The 18077-nt window shown below is 46.4% G+C and overlaps 1 protein-coding gene across 1 annotated transcript in view; it reads left to right on the top strand.

Moving 5' to 3' along the window:
* LOC119437129 (death domain-associated protein 6-like) overlaps positions 1-18077 on the top strand; it is a 168246-nt gene that overhangs the window by 113202 nt on the left and 36967 nt on the right. The window contains exon 18 of the mRNA XM_049660305.1: positions 14612-14798. Within this exon, the coding sequence (XP_049516262.1) occupies positions 14612-14798 (187 nt within the window). The remainder of the gene's footprint in view (positions 1-14611; positions 14799-18077) is intronic.

The following is an 18077-nucleotide window of genomic DNA, read 5'->3' as shown; positions in this document are numbered from 1 at the left end:
GGCGGCCAATTCCCCCAGATTTCGGAAGCGGCCGCCGCGCAGGTACGCCGAAAAGGTCGGTTGTGCCTGCCTGATCACCCATTTGACGCGTTCCTCGTTCAAGACTTTGGGCTCGGTGACTAAGAAAAGGTCTTCCATAGCCCGTACGTACTCCTGAAGCGACTCATCAAGAGCTTGTGTACATAGCCCAAGCTCTCGCCACATCCTACTCTTGTAGTCAGCGGGTAGGAATTTACGCTGGAATACCACGCGGAACTCCTCGAGGGTTGTCGCACGGTGTCCAGAAAGCCGGTACCACCTAGCCGCTGTATCAGTAAGTGCAACAGGGACGACGCGTCCGAGTACTTCCTGAAACCTAGAGCTCTCTAGTACCGTGCCAGGGAGTAACAGTAATTCCTGGCACTGAGCAGGTCACCGTATCCGCTGTAGGTCGGGACTGCCAACCGTACAGCGGGGGGAGCGCATTTCTTTTCAAAATGGCTCCTAGCGGGGTGCGCCTGCTGTTGTTCACCGCCACCATTTGAAGCAGCTATATGTGAATTGCTTAGGCCGCTTGCAGCCAGCGTCGACAAACCAGGTGCTTGCTTGAAGGGTGTGCCACTGGGCACCACCGAATGTACTCCCAAGGGAGATGGATGAGCGAAATTCGTGGTTGCCGTATTGTAATTCCCACAGGGGGCCGCAGCATTCCACTGGTTTTGGCTGTTCAATTGAGAAGCAGCCCGCGGGCAAAAGTCAGACGGGGCTGAAGCCCCGTTTCCTTGCAGCTCTCCGTAAACTCCACAGGGAGCCGATTGAGAGCGTTGCGACATAGCAGTGCCTGGCATTCCAAAGGGAGCTGTGCCCGACAAATGTGCCCGTGTGCACTGTTTGGAGAGGGCTCTGGCCCCGTTCTCAAACAACGCTACTGCTCCAAAGGGAGCTGGTACGTAGTGCCTCGCGTTCCCGTCCCCACAGGGGGTCATTACAAGCAGGGGTGCAGGAATGCGCTGCTCAAGGAAGACACTGGCTCTGTTATCGAGTAACGCGGCATCTGCTAGCACTAACAAAGGACAAAGGTCACTATGCCTAGCAGACATAATGCGGCGAGCCCAATTCACAAAGACGTATTGACTCGGATAAGCACAAACAAAGGCTTAATGAGCCTTTGAATCAGCGTTGGGCGCCAGTGTGAGATTTTTGTGTCTCACAGAAGACCGACCACCGCGGGTTCGAGCTTAGCGAGCCATAGGGCCGCGCCAGCCGTCACCTCCAGCACCGCTGCACCCGAGCTCAGGCCACAAGGGGCTACCGAGCGACGCGCGCAAGAACACAATATTGCCCTGAGTAACGGAAACCGTTTATTGTCTCTGGCGGCACCAGCACTGCACAAACGCCCGGGTGGTGGGGAGCCAAAGGGGTCCCGCACCCAGGGCGAAAATACAGAAACGGGCGCCTATAGCACGTTGCTGCGAGTGCACAGGCTCAAGCTGGGACACACCGCTAGGAAAAGTCTCGGCGGCTATGCTACTTGCCCTGGCGATAACCAGTGGGTCAACTCGTGAGAACTCGGGCTATCTCCTTGGGCTTTCGGCAAGTGCGGCTCGGCGGGGTATGACCTCGTGCGAGCACTAGGCACCGCTCTTTGGCTTAACGTCAGGAAAGAATCAGCACAAAGTACGCGCTCCCCGCACGGGCAAAGGCACCTTGCGTGAGCTCAAGTCCTAGTCACAAAGGTGTTGACGGACGAGAGGAAAGCATGTACGTACCCTGCGCTGGTCCCGGAGATAAGAGAGCCATGCTCAGCAACTAGTAGCCGAACGCGGCCGCGTAGTGACGTCAACGCCCCGCCCTCACCGCAAACCACCGCAAGTTGAGCGCCACCGCTGGAACTGGTTGGGAGCAGTGGGGGTAGGCAGGGGACGGCAGAACAGGTGAAGCCCGCGCAATGGCGCCGGTGCATCCCTCAATCCCCACAATCTGAAAGCAAGGCGAGGGCTAGTGGCGGTCCGAAGAGGGAGGTGTCATGGGTGCGATCCCCTCTTGCATGCACAGAACATTGCGGCCCCCCACTCATGGCACGCCTCTACCTCATTCCGGATCGTGTTGAGGAACTGTTGAGGGGGGATCAGCGCTAAAATTTCCACACACACAGATAAAGATGTACGAGCGTGTGCATATAAAGGCATTGTTGCTCCCCACCAGGCCTTTGTGTCGTCGAAGAGCTTCTCATTTTTGGTACTTGACTGAATCGTCGACCACACTGCGCCAAATAAAAGCATTCCGGAAATATTGCGACTTGGTTGTCTAGGAAACGCATAACAAGTACCCAGCCTTTTTTTTTCTTCCTTTTCTTTACCTTGTCTCTGGCTTTCATTATGTTAATAAACTTCAGAAGAGCTTGCTGTTAGCGTATAGTTTGTACACGCTGTTAAGAATGAAAATGGTGCAAAAAACGAGACAACGAAGAAAGACCTACAGAACGCTGATTTGCGCATGGCGAAATTGGCAAACAGGTCTAGCAAACAAACAGGTCGGAGGGCAGGTAGGTGAATAGCCTCAAAGTCTACGCAGAAACAGAAATATAGGAACGTTAGCTGCCGTGCCGTTCAACGACCCGGTGAATGTTGAGTGTGACAGTGACTAACGAAAAAGAATTTTAAGAAGGGGAGTGTGGCGATGGATACGAGGAAGGGGGGACGTGCAAAAAGGCGTCAAGAACGAACTTGGCGGATAATTATGGATAAATAGCCAGCCTGATCTCTTGGTTGGCTGAAGTCAAGTGTTGCCCTGATTCTATTGGGAATTATCTTGGTGAATATTTTATACAATACTGAAAGCAAGTTAATGGGTCTATAATTCTTCAGTTTTTAACGTCTCCCTTCTTATGGATTAGTATAATGTTGGCGTTCTTCCAGCTCTCTGGTACACATGAAGTTGTGAGGCATTGCGTATAAAGGGCCGCAAGCTTTTCAAGCATGGTATCTCCTCCATCTTTGATTAAATCTACTGTTATTCCATCTTCTCCAGCAGCTTTTCTCCTGGTCATGTCTTTCAAGGCCCTTCTAACTTCAGCGCTAGTTATAGAAGGAGCCTCTGTATCCGGTTCATCACTATTTTGAATGAAAGTAGCTTGGCTGTTTTGGGCACTGTACAGGTCAGTATAGAATTCTTCCGCTGCTTTTACTATGTCATCGAATTGCTGATGATATTACCATGCTTATCTTTCAGTGCATACATCTTGCCTTGTCCTATGCCAAGCTTTCTTCTTACTGATTTAATGCTGCGTCCAATTTTTACAGGTTCCTCAATCTTTCCCACGTTATAATTTCGAATATCCCTTACTTTTTTCTTGTTGATTAGTTTTGACAGTTCAGCGAATTCTATCTGATCTCTTGAGTTGGACATTTTCATCTTCTGTCGTCTTTTATTAGGTCCTTTGTTTCTTGGGAGAGCTTACCTACAGGTTGCCTTGGTGCCCTACCTCCCACTTCAATTGCTGCTTCTGCGATCAACCTAGTTACGATTTCATTCATTACCTCTATGTTGTCTTTATCTTCCTTTTCTAAAGCTGCATATTTGTTTGCAAGCACCAGCCTGAATTGGTCTGCTTTTACCCTTACTGCCTCTAGGTTGGCCTGTTTCCTCTTGACTAATTTCACTCTCTCTCTCTTCAAATTGAGAGAAATCCTAGACCTCACTAACCTATGGTCACTGCACTTAACCTTACCTAACACTTCTACATCCTGCAATATGCTTGGATCGGCAGAGAATATGAAATCTATTTCATTCCTTGTTTCTCCATTAGGGATTTTCCAGGTCCACTTCCTGTTGCTGCGATTCCTGAAGAAGGTATTCATTATTCGGAGCCTATTCCTTTCCGCGAATTCTACTAACATCTCTCCTCTTGCATTCCTAGAATCGATGCCGTAGTTGCCAATTGCTTGCTCACCAACCTGCTTTTTCCCCACTTTTGCATTGAAGTCGCCCGTGACTAAAGTATGCTGAGTTTGCACCTTTCTCATTGCTAGTTCATCTTCATAAAACTGTTCTATTTCTTCATCGTCGTGACTAAAGGTTGGGGCATAAGCTTGAACTACCTTCATTTTGTACCTCCTATTCAGCTTTATTACGACGACTGCTACCCTCTCATTAATGCTGTAGAATTCATCAATGTTGCCCGCTATGTTGTTATGCACTAGAAATCCTACCCCGGATTCTTTCTTATCTGGAAGACCTCTGTAGCAGAGGATGTGGCCGTTAGTCAGCACTGTGTAAGCCTCACCAGTTCTTCTAACCTCACTAAGGCCAATAATATCCCAGGAAATGCCTGATAATTCTTCAAATAGTCCTGCTAAGCTAGCCTCACTCGAGAGGGTGCGTGTGTTGAACGTTGCCAGGTTCAGTTTCCAATGGCGGCCTGTCTTGACCCAGAGATTCTTAGCACCCTCTGACGCGTAGCAGGTCTGACCGCCGCCTTGGTCAGGTGCTCCGCAGCCACTGGGAACTGAGGGCCATGGGTTAATTGTCGGAGTCATGAGGGGGGTAGTGGCCAAATACTGCACCAGGGAGGCCAATTCCTGTTCTGGTGAGGGAGTGACTTTGATGAAGCTTAGTGGACCTTCCTAGTTTGGTTGCACCTGACCTAGTATAGCCCCACTAGCTCTCGGCGATATATATATTTTTTTCTTTCCGGTGTCAGGCACCACTCCATGCCTGAAAATGTGGTGGAATGGAGTAGGATTCGAACTTAAGACCTTCAGATCTGAAGCCGAGTATTCTACCTCTGCTCCACACAGCGCACAGTGTCAACACCTAAATGTTCTTACACCGTGCACCGAAGCGACAGAGTTGCAGAGGCCAAATCCGCTTCGCTGCTGCCCTCCTCCCTCACCTACGACGGTCCCCGCGCGTGCCTGTCGCCGTGTCACCTCTTCCTCTTCACAACCACAATTTCTCTCTCTCGCTGTGCCTGCACCGCCCGCTCCCTGAGGTTTCGTTTTCTGCCGTTATCGGGAAGCCAGCGTTGGCTGACGTGGGCAGTTTCGTGGCCTTCGCTCGATGTGTGCTTGCACGCCGCGGTATTTCACGAATCGCACCGTTCGTACGTCATGCTATGGTGGACGAATACTTCAAAAAAAGTCCTTTTAATTCAAACAAATTTTTGGGCGCCCTCAAGTTCTAATTATTGAGATTCGACTGTACATGGAAGTCAATGGAATTTAGGTCGGGACCGCGAAAACACGATGTAGCAGCCGGGAAAATGCAGCAGTGATTAAGGTATCAATGGGATTCCACTATTAGAAATGTTTTCTTGTAAAAATAAATTCATTTTTCTTGATATTGTGTATGTTTTGATGATACGAATTTTGGGTGATACGAATATTTCACGTGACCCCGAGAGATTCGTATCACCGAGATTTTACTGTATACAAGAATCCTTAACAAGGAGGATGCATGTTTTTGCGTTGCTGAAACAACACTCTGCTTAACTTGTGAAAAAGTTTTTCATTGCTAAGGCGTGCAGCCACTGTGCATCAAGTTATGCTATCATCCTTAGGCTATTTTTAAAAGTGATGATATTAAAGACAACTGAAATTCGTTCTGTAGCCATATGGTTTTCATGATTCTGTGAAGGTATACAAGAAATGTTGTGAAACTAAATTTTCGATGGACAGAATTAATTGTGCCCGAAGTGGTTAAGTTGGTCTTGAAATGCCAGACCTGCCGTCATTGATGATAAAGACGGTAACGTTGTGTCTCAGAAAATTTGCTGATACCGTGTAGCAATAAGGCTAAGTGTGATGATGTTGCTCACAAAAAGTAATTAAGTGGGCTACATGTATTTTTTTGTGGCTGCGCTAGTGTATGGCAGCCACAGTAATCGTAGGAATGGAGCAAGCCAGTGTATTATTATGATGGGAGTTGTCCACCTCCTCGGTACCAGCACTCGTTTGTCGAAACAAGTCCAGTACACTGCTGTTAATTTGACTCCAATTTGATCTCGACTGAAGGTTTCGCTGGCATCTGTACATTTTTATGGACCACAACTTCCGTTATTTTAATCCTGAAACTGGCCCTCGCCAGATGATTTGAGCTTGACTGGTCAGGATGCACACACCTGACTACAGTGGTGACCTTAATGGCAGCACCGTTGGTCTTGGTGGTGATAAGGGACAGTGACCGCTTATATACGCTATCTTGTGATGAAAATGCCAATTTTTGGCCGGCCCTCGACAGAGTTGCAATGAAAACGGCAGCTTATAATGAATGATTACCATAGATACACCTTATTCTAACACGTACAGGTAAAAAAATAGCTTCCGAACATTGCCTGCACTTGTACACAAAACCGAAACCTCGCTCAAGGCATTTGACAAAAGACTTCTGTCAGATGCAACGTAATCACTGTTGCCATCACAAAAATGCGACAACAAGGTTTTTGCACTGGTTGACAACGACGCTGTGCTGTGTTCATTACGAAAGCTTATTCAAAACAGAAGTTACTTTACGTGCTAACCTAGTGGCAATGGAGCCGTGACACATGTCCTCAGTATGTAGGAGCCTTTCATCCCATGATGCACCAGCGAAGTGGTTAGTTGAGGCGTGGGGCACCATCCTGTTCATGATGGTTCTTGGGTCGTTCTAGAGATGTGGAATATCAAACGCAGTGGACTGCATAGAGGATGACATGTTTGACCCATAGCAATGAAGAGCTGTTCGAAATTGACAACCATGAGCATTAAGTGCAAATAAATTTCCGTTCTTTGAAGGGAAAGACAGGTTCATTCTTTTTATGATTGCCAGAATCAGAGGCATGCTACTTTATTGTTGTTTAAAATCAGGTGCACAGTGCACTTGAGTGCACAATATTTTCTTACCTTGAAAAGCTAAATAATTGAGTGCGTGTTAGATTTGAGGGTGCGTTCGTAGGTGTGTTTGTAGTTTTTTTTTTTTCCTGCTTATTTTATTTGCTGGATAAATTTAATTTGGTCTGTCCCTTCAAGGTCATATTAACGGAAGCTGACTGTATTACGGTAGATTACTTAGGGCACTCTGACACTTCTCTATAATTTTTCACGGTTTAGAGGGCTTGGATCTTCATTTTACGAAGAAAAAAAATGACAAGTAAGAAATATGTCAATATTCTTTAAAATTATCCATGAAATAATTTTAGCTCACGAAATGTTATATCATAAAAATTTATTACAGCACACTTTATGAAGAGAGCTAGAAGCAGTTAAATATTGCTGTCCTCACAAGGCATGGCATTCTCCCTGAGCTTGCGTTCTGTGCTTCTGCAGCTATTTTCCACCTATAAGTGTCCTTGGGTGACAGGAATATTTCTGGTCAGTTTTGAGCGCATTCCCACGTCTCCTTCTGATGAAGGGAGCTTGAGGGTCTTCATTTCTAATGCTTTCTTTCTTGTTACCGTGGTGATGGCAGCCTCAAAGTGAAGATTAAAAGGCAGCGCTTGCTTCTTCTATAGACTGTACTCGCTGCCAAGCTCTGTGCACAAATTTGCAGCCAAAGAAACGAGCGCTGGCCCACTAATATCCTCGAGGCAGAAATAAGAGCAGAGCACTACATAACATACATGCAGGAAACTCTACTGGGAGTTGTGTGACGCTGACAAATACGCGAAACGCACAAAAGAGCAACAAGGGAGATCGCTACAACATCGGATATAACAGTGGTAGACGGCTGCCTCATTCATTTATGGGAAGCACGCAGAAGCCTGACGAGGCGATGGAAAAGACAAAGCTCAAAATACGCATAGCACAACTAACACAGGAGGCTAATGCTTATGCACAAACACTAGAAAACAATAATTGGCACCAATTCTGTGAATCTCTACAAGGAACCCTACACAAAAAAGGCATGGGCCATTCTGAGAAGCATGATAGATCCTGCAAATACAAAAACAGTGACGAATCTTGAATGCGAATTTTGAGACGCTGACACACATCTCCTAGACACTCTAAAAGGCATATATATAGGAGCCAATTCCACGCAAAATCATGATACTCCCACATATTCAGGAAGGAACAATGGGGAGCTAAATGCCCCTATATTGGTGGCAAAGGTTTTGCAGCAGCTCAACCTTTCGAGAAAAATACGGCGCCTGGACCGGACAAAATTACAAACGCCATGATTTGCAATCTTAGCCTCAGTACTTTGACAGGGCTAACAGGTCTCTTTAACAAACATGTATAGACTGAAGGAGTTCAAATCCCACAGGCATGGAGGCATGCACAGATAATTCTAATACCGAAACCAGGGAAACCAAGGGACATTAAAAACCTCTGACCCATATCACTTGCATCGTGTCTGGGCAAGCTTTTTGAAAAGGTTATACTGATGAGACTCACTAGGTACATAGAAAACAGCAACCTTTTCCCAGAAACTACGTTTGGCTTTAGACAGCATATGCCAGTACAGGACGTATTTCTCCTACTGAAAGAAGTATTAAACCTAGAGAGAGGAAATGCAGACATATTTATAGTGGCATTAGATATCAAAAAAGCTTTCAATACCATTTTGCACAAAAGTATTTTAACCGAACTATCGAATATGCACTGCAGACAGCGGACTTATGAATACATAAAATCATTTCTAGACAACCGCACAGTCACGATAGGGCTAGGATCCACCCGCTCAGACGTTTTACAGACCCCCAAAAGAGGAACACCGCAAGGTTTAATTCTTTCACTGCTTCTCTTCAGTATAGCAATGAAAGGACTAGCAGTGAAACTACAATGGATCCCAAACTTGAGACATGCGATTTATGCAGACGACGTAGCTCTCTGGTCTGCAAAGCGATCTTTAGGGAAATGTCAGGAAAACCTTCAGAAGGCAATTAGCATTGTAAAGGATCATGTGGCAAAAGCTGGCATGATTCGCGCCCCGTAGAAGTCCGAACTAATCCGAGTAAGTGTGCCTTATACACGAAAGGACGATAGATCTCTGATAAAGCTTGCCCTGGGAGGTCAAACAATACAAGATATATCTAAAGCTCGTATACTCGGACTATGGATACAGGAAAATGGAACAGTAGGGCACACGATCGCAAATTTCCGGAAAACATTTACAGTAGAACCCTGCTGTTACGTTCCCGGCCCCTGGGTGCAGCGTTTTTTCAGCTGTTATGTCATTTTCGGCCGGTCCCGGCATAACTCCCATAGAACCCAATGCATTGGTAGTCCCGCTGTTACGTCGCAACTGTGGGACCGTTCCCGCATCATGTGTTCTGAACTGCCACCCTGCGCCGGCCTGAGCGGCCATTTTGACTTTTCATGTCGCTGGGCTTGGTGGCTTCACGATGGGATTGGCCGCCCAAAGGGCCGGGGGCGACACCTATGACGTATTTTCGGGTTTCGCCAGCAAAAGCATGGCCTTTTAGATCCATATGTCCTATCTAGTGATGGTGTCTATGACGCGTTGTGGCCCTAAAATTGGTTTTAGCGCATAGATGTTCCAAGGGCGATAACGCCGTCACCGTGCGCCGTATGCTGTATGTGCGAGTGCAAGCGTGCGAGGGGAGCTGACGACCGTGTCTAAATCTTGCGCGCGCAAGAAAGAAAAGCGGGGAGGAAAGCGCGCCTTCTTGCACCGGGGGGGGAATAGCGGGCGGTGTTGTATTCTGGCATCAACTGCATACTGCGCGGTGGCGCGCGGGCTGTATCTGGAAAGTGAACTGTGTTGGGGGCAGAGTCTAGGCAGTGTAGGTGCGTCAGTGGCTCGTAGCTTTGTGCGTGCTGTGTGTTCTCGGTGCTCAGTTTGCGTTGAAGCGATAGACAACAGCACGAAGGTCATATTGCTCGCTGCTGCAGCGGCGCTTCCTCACAGCCAACGTTTGGCAACGCGCTCCCGCACTCATCGATTGTGATGTGTTCATGTTTGCCTGTGGGCGCTGACACCATGCTTGTTAATATAGTTAATAAGCGAATGTTTACAAGTTTATACGGACGATAAAACTACTATTATAAAGGAGATTTATTGAGCTTAGTAGTGACAGCCGGTTGTACGATGCACTGAGCACAGTTCCTTAGCGCGAGCCTCTGCTGCACGCTTGATGCTGCCGATATTACTGACTCTGCGCCGACGTTCGTTATCTTCCTTACATTCACAGCGGAGCAGTGATAGCAGCGATTAGAGATGATTGTAAATGGGCATCGTGCTGACACCGGTGGCGAGTTCAAGAGCTGCAAAGGGTAAAGGAAGCGCTTTTCGGGTAGAAACGTGATGAGAGGGCATGAAGAAGACCGTCCCGTCGGATATAGCACTACACGAGACTGGTACGAATGCTGAAGGGCAGGGGGTAATACAGTTGTCTTCTTGCACGACAAGTTTAGCGGCAGGATGAGTATCGACCGAGGCCAGGTCACCAAGGTGGGAAAGTTCAATCTCAGCCCGAGCGCAATTGATGATGGCATTCTGGCGTGAGAGAAAATCCCATCCTAGAATAACAGCGTGGGAGCACGATGAAAGAACGATGAACTGAATCGTGTATAAAATGTCCTGCATGGTCACACGGGCTGTACAAGCAGCGGTAGGTTGAATGGGTTGAGCACTTGCCGTTCGAAGCGACAATCGAGACAGAGACGTCGTCACTAGGGATGGGCGAATATTCGGTATTGTCGAATATTCGATCAAATAATTCTATATTTGTTATTTGCTTCGAGTCGAATTCAGGTATTCTATATTTTCGAATTATGGAGCTCCCGAATAGGCAGCCAGAAGCCACGAACGGCCGGTACACATCGCGAAGGCAATGCTTAACGTCATGGCTACTATACATCAACCATAAATCTCGAAGGCTATACGTTTTTGCATTAAAGAGCCGGAAATGTGCGACGCAAAAGAGCAGAAACAGCGCAAGCGTACAACCGAAACGAAGCAGCGGAGTCCGCATTGCCATAGTTATCAGCGGAAATCGTACGCGCATCACGAGTCGCCATCCATGATCGCGTCGATAGCCGCCGCGGTTTCTTCCGCAGCGGTTGCGGCAAAAAGTTTCGTTTTGACTCTACGCACGTCGACCGCGTGCCTAAAAAGCTGCGTAGTGGCCATTCATGATCGCATAGATAGCGACCGCGATTTCGTCTGCAGTTGTTGGAGCGAACGGTAGTTTCGTTCTGACTCGGTGCGTGCGTCGGCTGCATGTCTATTGTTTTCTAGATACCCTGATAATTCGGGTAATTCGGACATTTTTTTTTTCAGTCCCGTGAAATTTGAATGAACTAAGTTTTACTGTATTATGTAATATATACTATTCGAACTATTCGATTTGAAATTATTTGACAAAATCACTATTCGTTTCGAACCTCACATTCACCATTCGCCCATCCCTAGTTGTCACTTTACGAAGCGAGCGGCAAAACCTGGCATCCATAACTGAAATAGCGGCACCGGTATGGACAAGGGCGACTATAGTGACATCTTCAACAAACACATCAATGACATTGGTAGGTAAAGGAGGAGGACTTAGGCATGTTAACACTGGCGCAGTTCTTGCCTCGGGAACTGCGTCGTCTAGTTTTCTCTTTGTTAGATACGGGTCGTCGACGCATAGGTGAAAGCGATTGACCGAGGCATTTGAAGCGAGGATGGCAATCAGTCTGGGAGTGAGCTGGTGATGGGTCGAAGGGTCCGTAAGGCGCATTTGGATCGTGCGGCACATAGGGCGCTTGTCGATCGTCATCGAATGCCTGCGATTGGCGGTGGCAGAACCTTGCGACGTGACCGGGATACCTAAATGCAAAGCATATAGGGCGACTATCGGGTGTACGCCACGGGTTACCAACGGCAGTGGTGGCCCAAGGGACGGGAGGAGGAGGGCCGTGCACAGGCTGCTGGAAACGTTGTACGGGCACACTGCGAGGGGCCATTGTAGCAACCGTAGCATAAGTGACTGGTGTAGCCACGGCATCCTACTGGTGAATAGCCAGCAGCGCTTCCGCAACCTCGTCAGGGATCACGTTACGGAGAGGAGACAGTAAAGTCTGGAAGAATCCCGAGTGATGGACACCAGAGATAGCTGTCATGCGACTTCTTCGCGGACGAAGGCCTTCATTTGGGTTATCAGGGAGGCTTGTTTGGGGCCGGTGGTCAGGCTGCAGAGTGACGCCGCATTTGGTGTGGGATGTATCCTTGTCAGAGCTCGCTGCTTACGTAATTCATCATAGCTCTGGCACAAGCTGATAACGTCGCCAACAGTGCGCAGGTCCTTGGCCAGAAGCATCTGAACGCGTCATCATCGATTCCCTTCATGACTTGCTTCATCTTTTCCGCTTCCATCATTGCAGCGTTCACGCACCTGCACAAATCGAGAATGTCTTCTATATAGCTGGTGAACGGCTCAGCCGTGTCCTGTGCACGTGTACGCAAACGCTGCTCGGCTCAGAGTTTCCTGACGGCGGGTTGGTCAAATACTTCTGTAATCGACGTCCTGAACGCCAACCACGTTCGCATATCCCTCTCATGATTTCTGAACCAGAGACTGGCCATGCCCGCGAGATAGAATGATACATAAGCCTACATGTCCGAGTCATTCCATTTGTTGTGAACGCTCACCCGTTCGTAGGACGACAGCCACTCTTCAACATCGTTGTCGTCGGTTCCGCTGAAGATGGGAGGCTCCCGCTGGCGAACGGTGCCAGCGCAAGGGACAGGTGGTGATGGAAGAGTCTGCTGGTCGGCGTCTGGCATGTCAGAGGGTAGCGTCCGAGAACGGAGTTCGAGGATGGTAGAGTGGAGCGTTACCCAGCACGGCTCCACCACCTCTAAAGGAGATTTAGTGAGCTTAGTAGCGACAGCCGGTGTTACGATGCACCGAGCACAGTCACCTAGCTCGAGCCTCTGTTGCGCGCTTGATGCTGCCGATGCTGCTGACTCTGTGCCGACGTTCGTTATCTTCCTTACACTACCCTTACTTTGTATAGCTGGCCACTAGTTTGCTATCGCAATCTATGCTCCGGCTTTCGGGCGAAACTGCGGCTTTTTTTTTTTTTTTTTCAAACGTAAGAATTAAAATTGTATGCAGTTCACCACTACTCTCATTTCTAAATTTTTCCTGTTTCTCGGCTCTTGCGGTTCCCGGCTCTCTTTTTTTTTTTTTTCACAGTCCCGTGAAAAATGTATCAGCGGAGTTCTACTGTAACAGAGTAGCAAGAAACAGAAAAGGCTTTAAGGAGGAAGAGACGATAAGGCTCGTGCAGGCATTTATTATAAGCCACATAACCTTTGGCCGTCTTTTCCATAAGGTATCAAACTCGGAAGAAACTAAAATAAATGCCCTCATACGCAAAGCTTGTAAGGCAGCGCTTGGTCTACTGATCTGCACTAGCACGACCCTTTTCGAGGCGATGGGTATTAGCAACACTTTTGAGGAACTCGTGACTGCAACACTGATCGCACGACAAGAATAGCTCAATGCCACGGAGCAAGGCCGAACACTTCTCCGTCGATTAGGGTATCCACTCAGACCAACACATTGTAATGACCAATCAGAACTCCTCCCACCGGACATACGAGCTCACATCTCTGTGTCCCCAATTCCTAAAAACATGAGCAAGAAATATCACAGACAGCAGTGCCTTGCACAGGCCAAAACACTCGGAACGCAGGTTTGGTAGAAAGCCTGAGGTTTATTACAAGGACGCGTGCAAACAGGATAGCAAAACCATCACTGTGGTAGCCGCAAACGCACAAACTACTGTTTCTGCAACAGTTAGAACAGAGTCAGTGACCACAGCAGAGCCTTCTCACTCGCGTTGATCATCAGGAACTATTGAAATGAGGTTTGACTTTCTCTAAACTCACCTGAAACGTTAGTTATGAACGTATAGTGTGTCCAGTTTCTGAGATCGTTCTGAGATTCTGGCGCCCGTAGGCCTTGGCTTGGGTATGTTTGGCACGAGGCACCAAACGAAACGAAGTCTACCAAGGCGAAAAGGTGAGCGAAGTGGGCGCGTGCTAGCGCTCGTCTTGTAAGTTTAAACCACCATTACTCGCTAGGCGCTAGCTTTCGCGCGCTGGCACGTGTACATGTAGTTTGTCCTTTATATGGAAGATTGCGGCGACCACGACTGCAAAAATGCGCCTATACTGTCCATATCATTGCTATCGCAATTATATAGTAATGGCACCCATACGCTTGCGCGTGACCAGTGTTCACGGAGTGAAACGTCACTAATCTTTTTTTGAAATCGCTTACTGAACGACCAGGTGCGCCTTATACACCAGTGTGACTTAAATATGTTTTCTTTCTCCAGAAAAACTACCTTTTTGAGGAGGGTGCGACTTATAGAAAGGTGCAACTTATAGCCCGGAAAATACGGTAGTGGCAAAAGAAAATTACACTTGCTCATTAATATCCTAAACATTGTTCGAATGCAGTCATTATTCAACATTGTAAATTAAAGTGTGGTAGTTTGCAGCAAAACACTTTCTCCACACTGGGCACAAAAGAATTTGATAATACTAGCACCAGACATACTTGTGAGACCAGAAAAATGTGTTACTGCATGCTGTTTGTTACTGTCCTGCTTAGAAAGTTTGGCTTTGTCTGTCACAGTTGCTCGTTATGTGTATGTCATGCATGTGATTGCAGATGCATTTCTCTCTACAGCAATTGCACAAGGCTATAAAGAAGTTAAGTGAAGAAGAGGTGGACATGACATGCGATGACACCAACTCTGCCTACATTCAGGGAGATAGACTCAAGAAAAAAGCTATTGCTGTGTGGCGAAAGTTATGTGAATTGCAACCGAGGCATGCCATCAAAGGCCGTGAGCGAAAGAAGTTCCGCTACAAAGGTGGGCTACATTTATGGCTAAGTAAGGATGTAAAATGCTAAGTAAGAATGTGCTTACGGTAGGCTTTACCAAATCCTGACTGAGAGCTTACCAGTGTTGTTGAAAAGAAAAATGTCCTATCATTGCATTCTACCAGTGCTAACATATGGGGCAGAAACTTGGAGGTTAACAAAGAAGCTCGAGAACAAGTTAAGGACCGCACAAAGAGCGATGGAACGAAAAATCTTAGGACTAACGTTAAGAGACAGGAAGAGAGCGGTGTGGATCAGAGAACAAACGGGGATAGCCGATATTCTAGTTGACATTAAGCAGAAGAAATGGAGCTGGGCAGGCCATGTAATGCGTAGGATGGATAACAGGTGGACCATTAGGGTTACAGAATGGATACCAAGAGAGGGGAAGCGCAGTCGAGGTCGGCAGAAAACTAGGTGGGGTGATGAAGTTAGGAAATTTGCAGGCGCAAGTTGGAATCAGCTAGCGCTGGACAGGGGTAATTGGAGATTGCAGGGAGAGGCCTTCATCGTGCAGTGGACATAAATATAGACTGATGATGATGATGATGAAGGATGTAAAATACAGGTGAATTGGTTCGTGTGCTTGGTGTTGTTCTGTGAAGCCTGTGCTGGAGCACTCATTACATGTACCACAAGAGGCCGTATGGATACCAAGACATTCTCGACCTGAGGTTAGTTGATGTGGCGAAGTATCAGCCAGGGTCTCTCTCCCTCTCTTTCTTTATTGTACAGAACAGTGAAGTGGGCTTAAAGTTTGCAAGCTTACAGTGAAATCAATTTATTGTTATTGCTTTTAGGTTCCAGAGCATTGCTGGGCTTGATATCTACTGCAAATTTGCATTTTAAGAGAGTAATTTTCTAAAAAATGTACTACCTCCTATACCAAATAGAGCACTGGCAGAATGCATGCATAGAATGACACCTAGGTATATGTTTGCAGCACCCTTAAAAAGCCCCTCACCATGCTCTGTCAGAAATCTTGGGTATACGCGAAGATTTGTGAAGCGCCATCCAAAGAGCATTCTACCGCAACAGTTTTTAAAAAAAATTGCAGTTTTGCTCATAAAGTGAAGCAATGATGTTATAGCTGGCGCAATATTACTGTATTTACTTGCATAATGCTCGTAGTCCCCATATTGGCCATCAAACATCAGAATTTGCTTTCTTGAGTAATCATTGCACCTTCAAAAATTGCTGCAGCTACTCCTTTGAGAAGAAGGGCATGTAGCCTTTTGTTTTAAGTTTCCAGCTGTTTTTGTGGCATACACTGGTGTAATGCTTTGCAGACACCATTATCACCGCATCATTTATGTCCAAATTTATGTCCAAAGCTCGTGAGAGGCCCTGTAGAGGTCAACTGCTGTGCAGTTTTGCAGAACTTCAAAAGGATGTATTGTTTCTAATAGTGTAGAGACATAGAAGGCCTAATACAAAATTTTATGTTTAAATGTTGGTGTTGTACCACAAGAAGCTTGCAAAACTATGTTTCCAATATATAAAAAAAATAAAGAAAATGTCTTATTATTGCTCACCCAAAGTGATGCAAAGATCAATATCTTTCTTACCCACTCCTGAGCATCTTGGTTGTGCCTTCACATGCAGAGCATGTTCCATTGTTTAGCATCTGTGATGTTTTACACATTCTAATGGCAATGAATTGGATGCATTGACAGAAACAAACTCTTAAGATGTCATTTACCTTCTGAGTATTCACCAGATGCTCCGTGAAGGGCAGTGTAAGTTCATTTATCACATTTTTGGCAATGCAGTAATTGCTGCTCAAATCTTCGCTGGCAATTTCAGTGCTGATTGCTCCCCTATCAGGCTAACAGGGCTTTCGTAGCAGTGTGAGCTTTGCTGCTCTACCCATAAAGCCTAAGCAGCGATGCTCTTCTGTGCGCAGTGTTCTGGAATATCTGGGTCATTCCTTGCCAACTGTCCCAACTGTTGCGCTCGAGAAAAATAATTTCTGTCAAAAATATACAATACACGTATATTAGCATTACTTGCACGGTATTTTCCCCAAATATTTTGAGCGGAAGAAAATTTTTGGGCACGTGAGGGCCATTTGAATTTCACGAAATGATGGAAAACCAGGTGCAAAAAACAAATTCATCAAAAATCTACCGTTTTGGGCATTCTTTCAAAATTTGCATTTGTGTGTTGTCTGAACATTGTTCTTTCGTTATAGAACAGTTTCATAAAATAACTATCCTTTTTACTCCTTTAGCACGGACGTGAAAGTGGGCAAATTATAGCGTTTTTGGAACAAAAAGTTCACAAAGGACGGTCAGGCAACAAAACCTGAAATTACTTTTATAGAACTTTCCCTAAAACATACTATCTTCTAAAATTTTATTTTCGCCAATCTGCGGTGCACAGGATCTACATTAAAGCCTGAATTGGGCAAAAACCTATTTTGACCTATGTTTAAACATTAACACACTAAGGCAGTTCAGCTACTGTTAGCTTCAGCTGGTACGTTCCAGCTACTTCCAACCAGATAGTCCTGATCATCTGGGTGTCGGGAATAACCCCTGAAAAAAAAGTGCAGAGCTCTCTGCTAGGTTTATGAAAGCCATTTGTTTAAAATTAACGCGCTTGTATCACCACTTCAGGCCGACGTAGAGCTCCACGCTTCTTGTCGGACGGAATGACATCCTACTCTTCAACAAAGGAAGTTTACATTTGTGAAACGTAAACTGACCACCTAAAGAAAAGCAGATTTAAATAAAGCTGCGAATGAGGCCATACACTAAAAGTAGTCTGCAATAACACTATGCCATAGTGTTATTTAAATGCTGATAATGAAGAAGCTGTGCAATTTCCAGGTCTATGACACAGTTGCTTCTATAACTTGCTGTGCATTTGTAACAGAATTCAGCTGAAGTGAAATATGTTGCAATTGGCCTTTGGCATAATGGTTAGTTGGTGAGAGCTACTGTCATCGTGACACTGTTGGTACCGTACATGCACACTGAGTGTTGTGGGATGTTCTGTGGTCACTGCTCAGTATCATTTTCGCCTTTAAGAAAATTAAATCTAGGCAGGTTTTAGATTATGTCTCTCTAGCTTCATTTCTGCTCATCTGTCAATGCAAAGGGTTTGACACTTCAAGTTACTCCACCAGTTCCCTCCCTTCAGCTAGCTGAGCAGTGCAAGTCCACATGGGTCTGAGGCTTCCTATCTCAGTGCTGTCACAAGATGTGGTGACCTGTGCATACTAATCACAGTGTCGTTTTTGTCTCTTCTTGTGTCATGTCTT

Source organism: Dermacentor silvarum, chromosome 1 (genome assembly GCF_013339745.2).
Source record: "Dermacentor silvarum isolate Dsil-2018 chromosome 1, BIME_Dsil_1.4, whole genome shotgun sequence".
Classification (NCBI taxonomy): domain Eukaryota; kingdom Metazoa; phylum Arthropoda; class Arachnida; order Ixodida; family Ixodidae; genus Dermacentor; species Dermacentor silvarum.
Note: the sequence above shows the minus strand (reverse complement) of the source record. Positions and strands in the feature narration are given on the sequence as shown.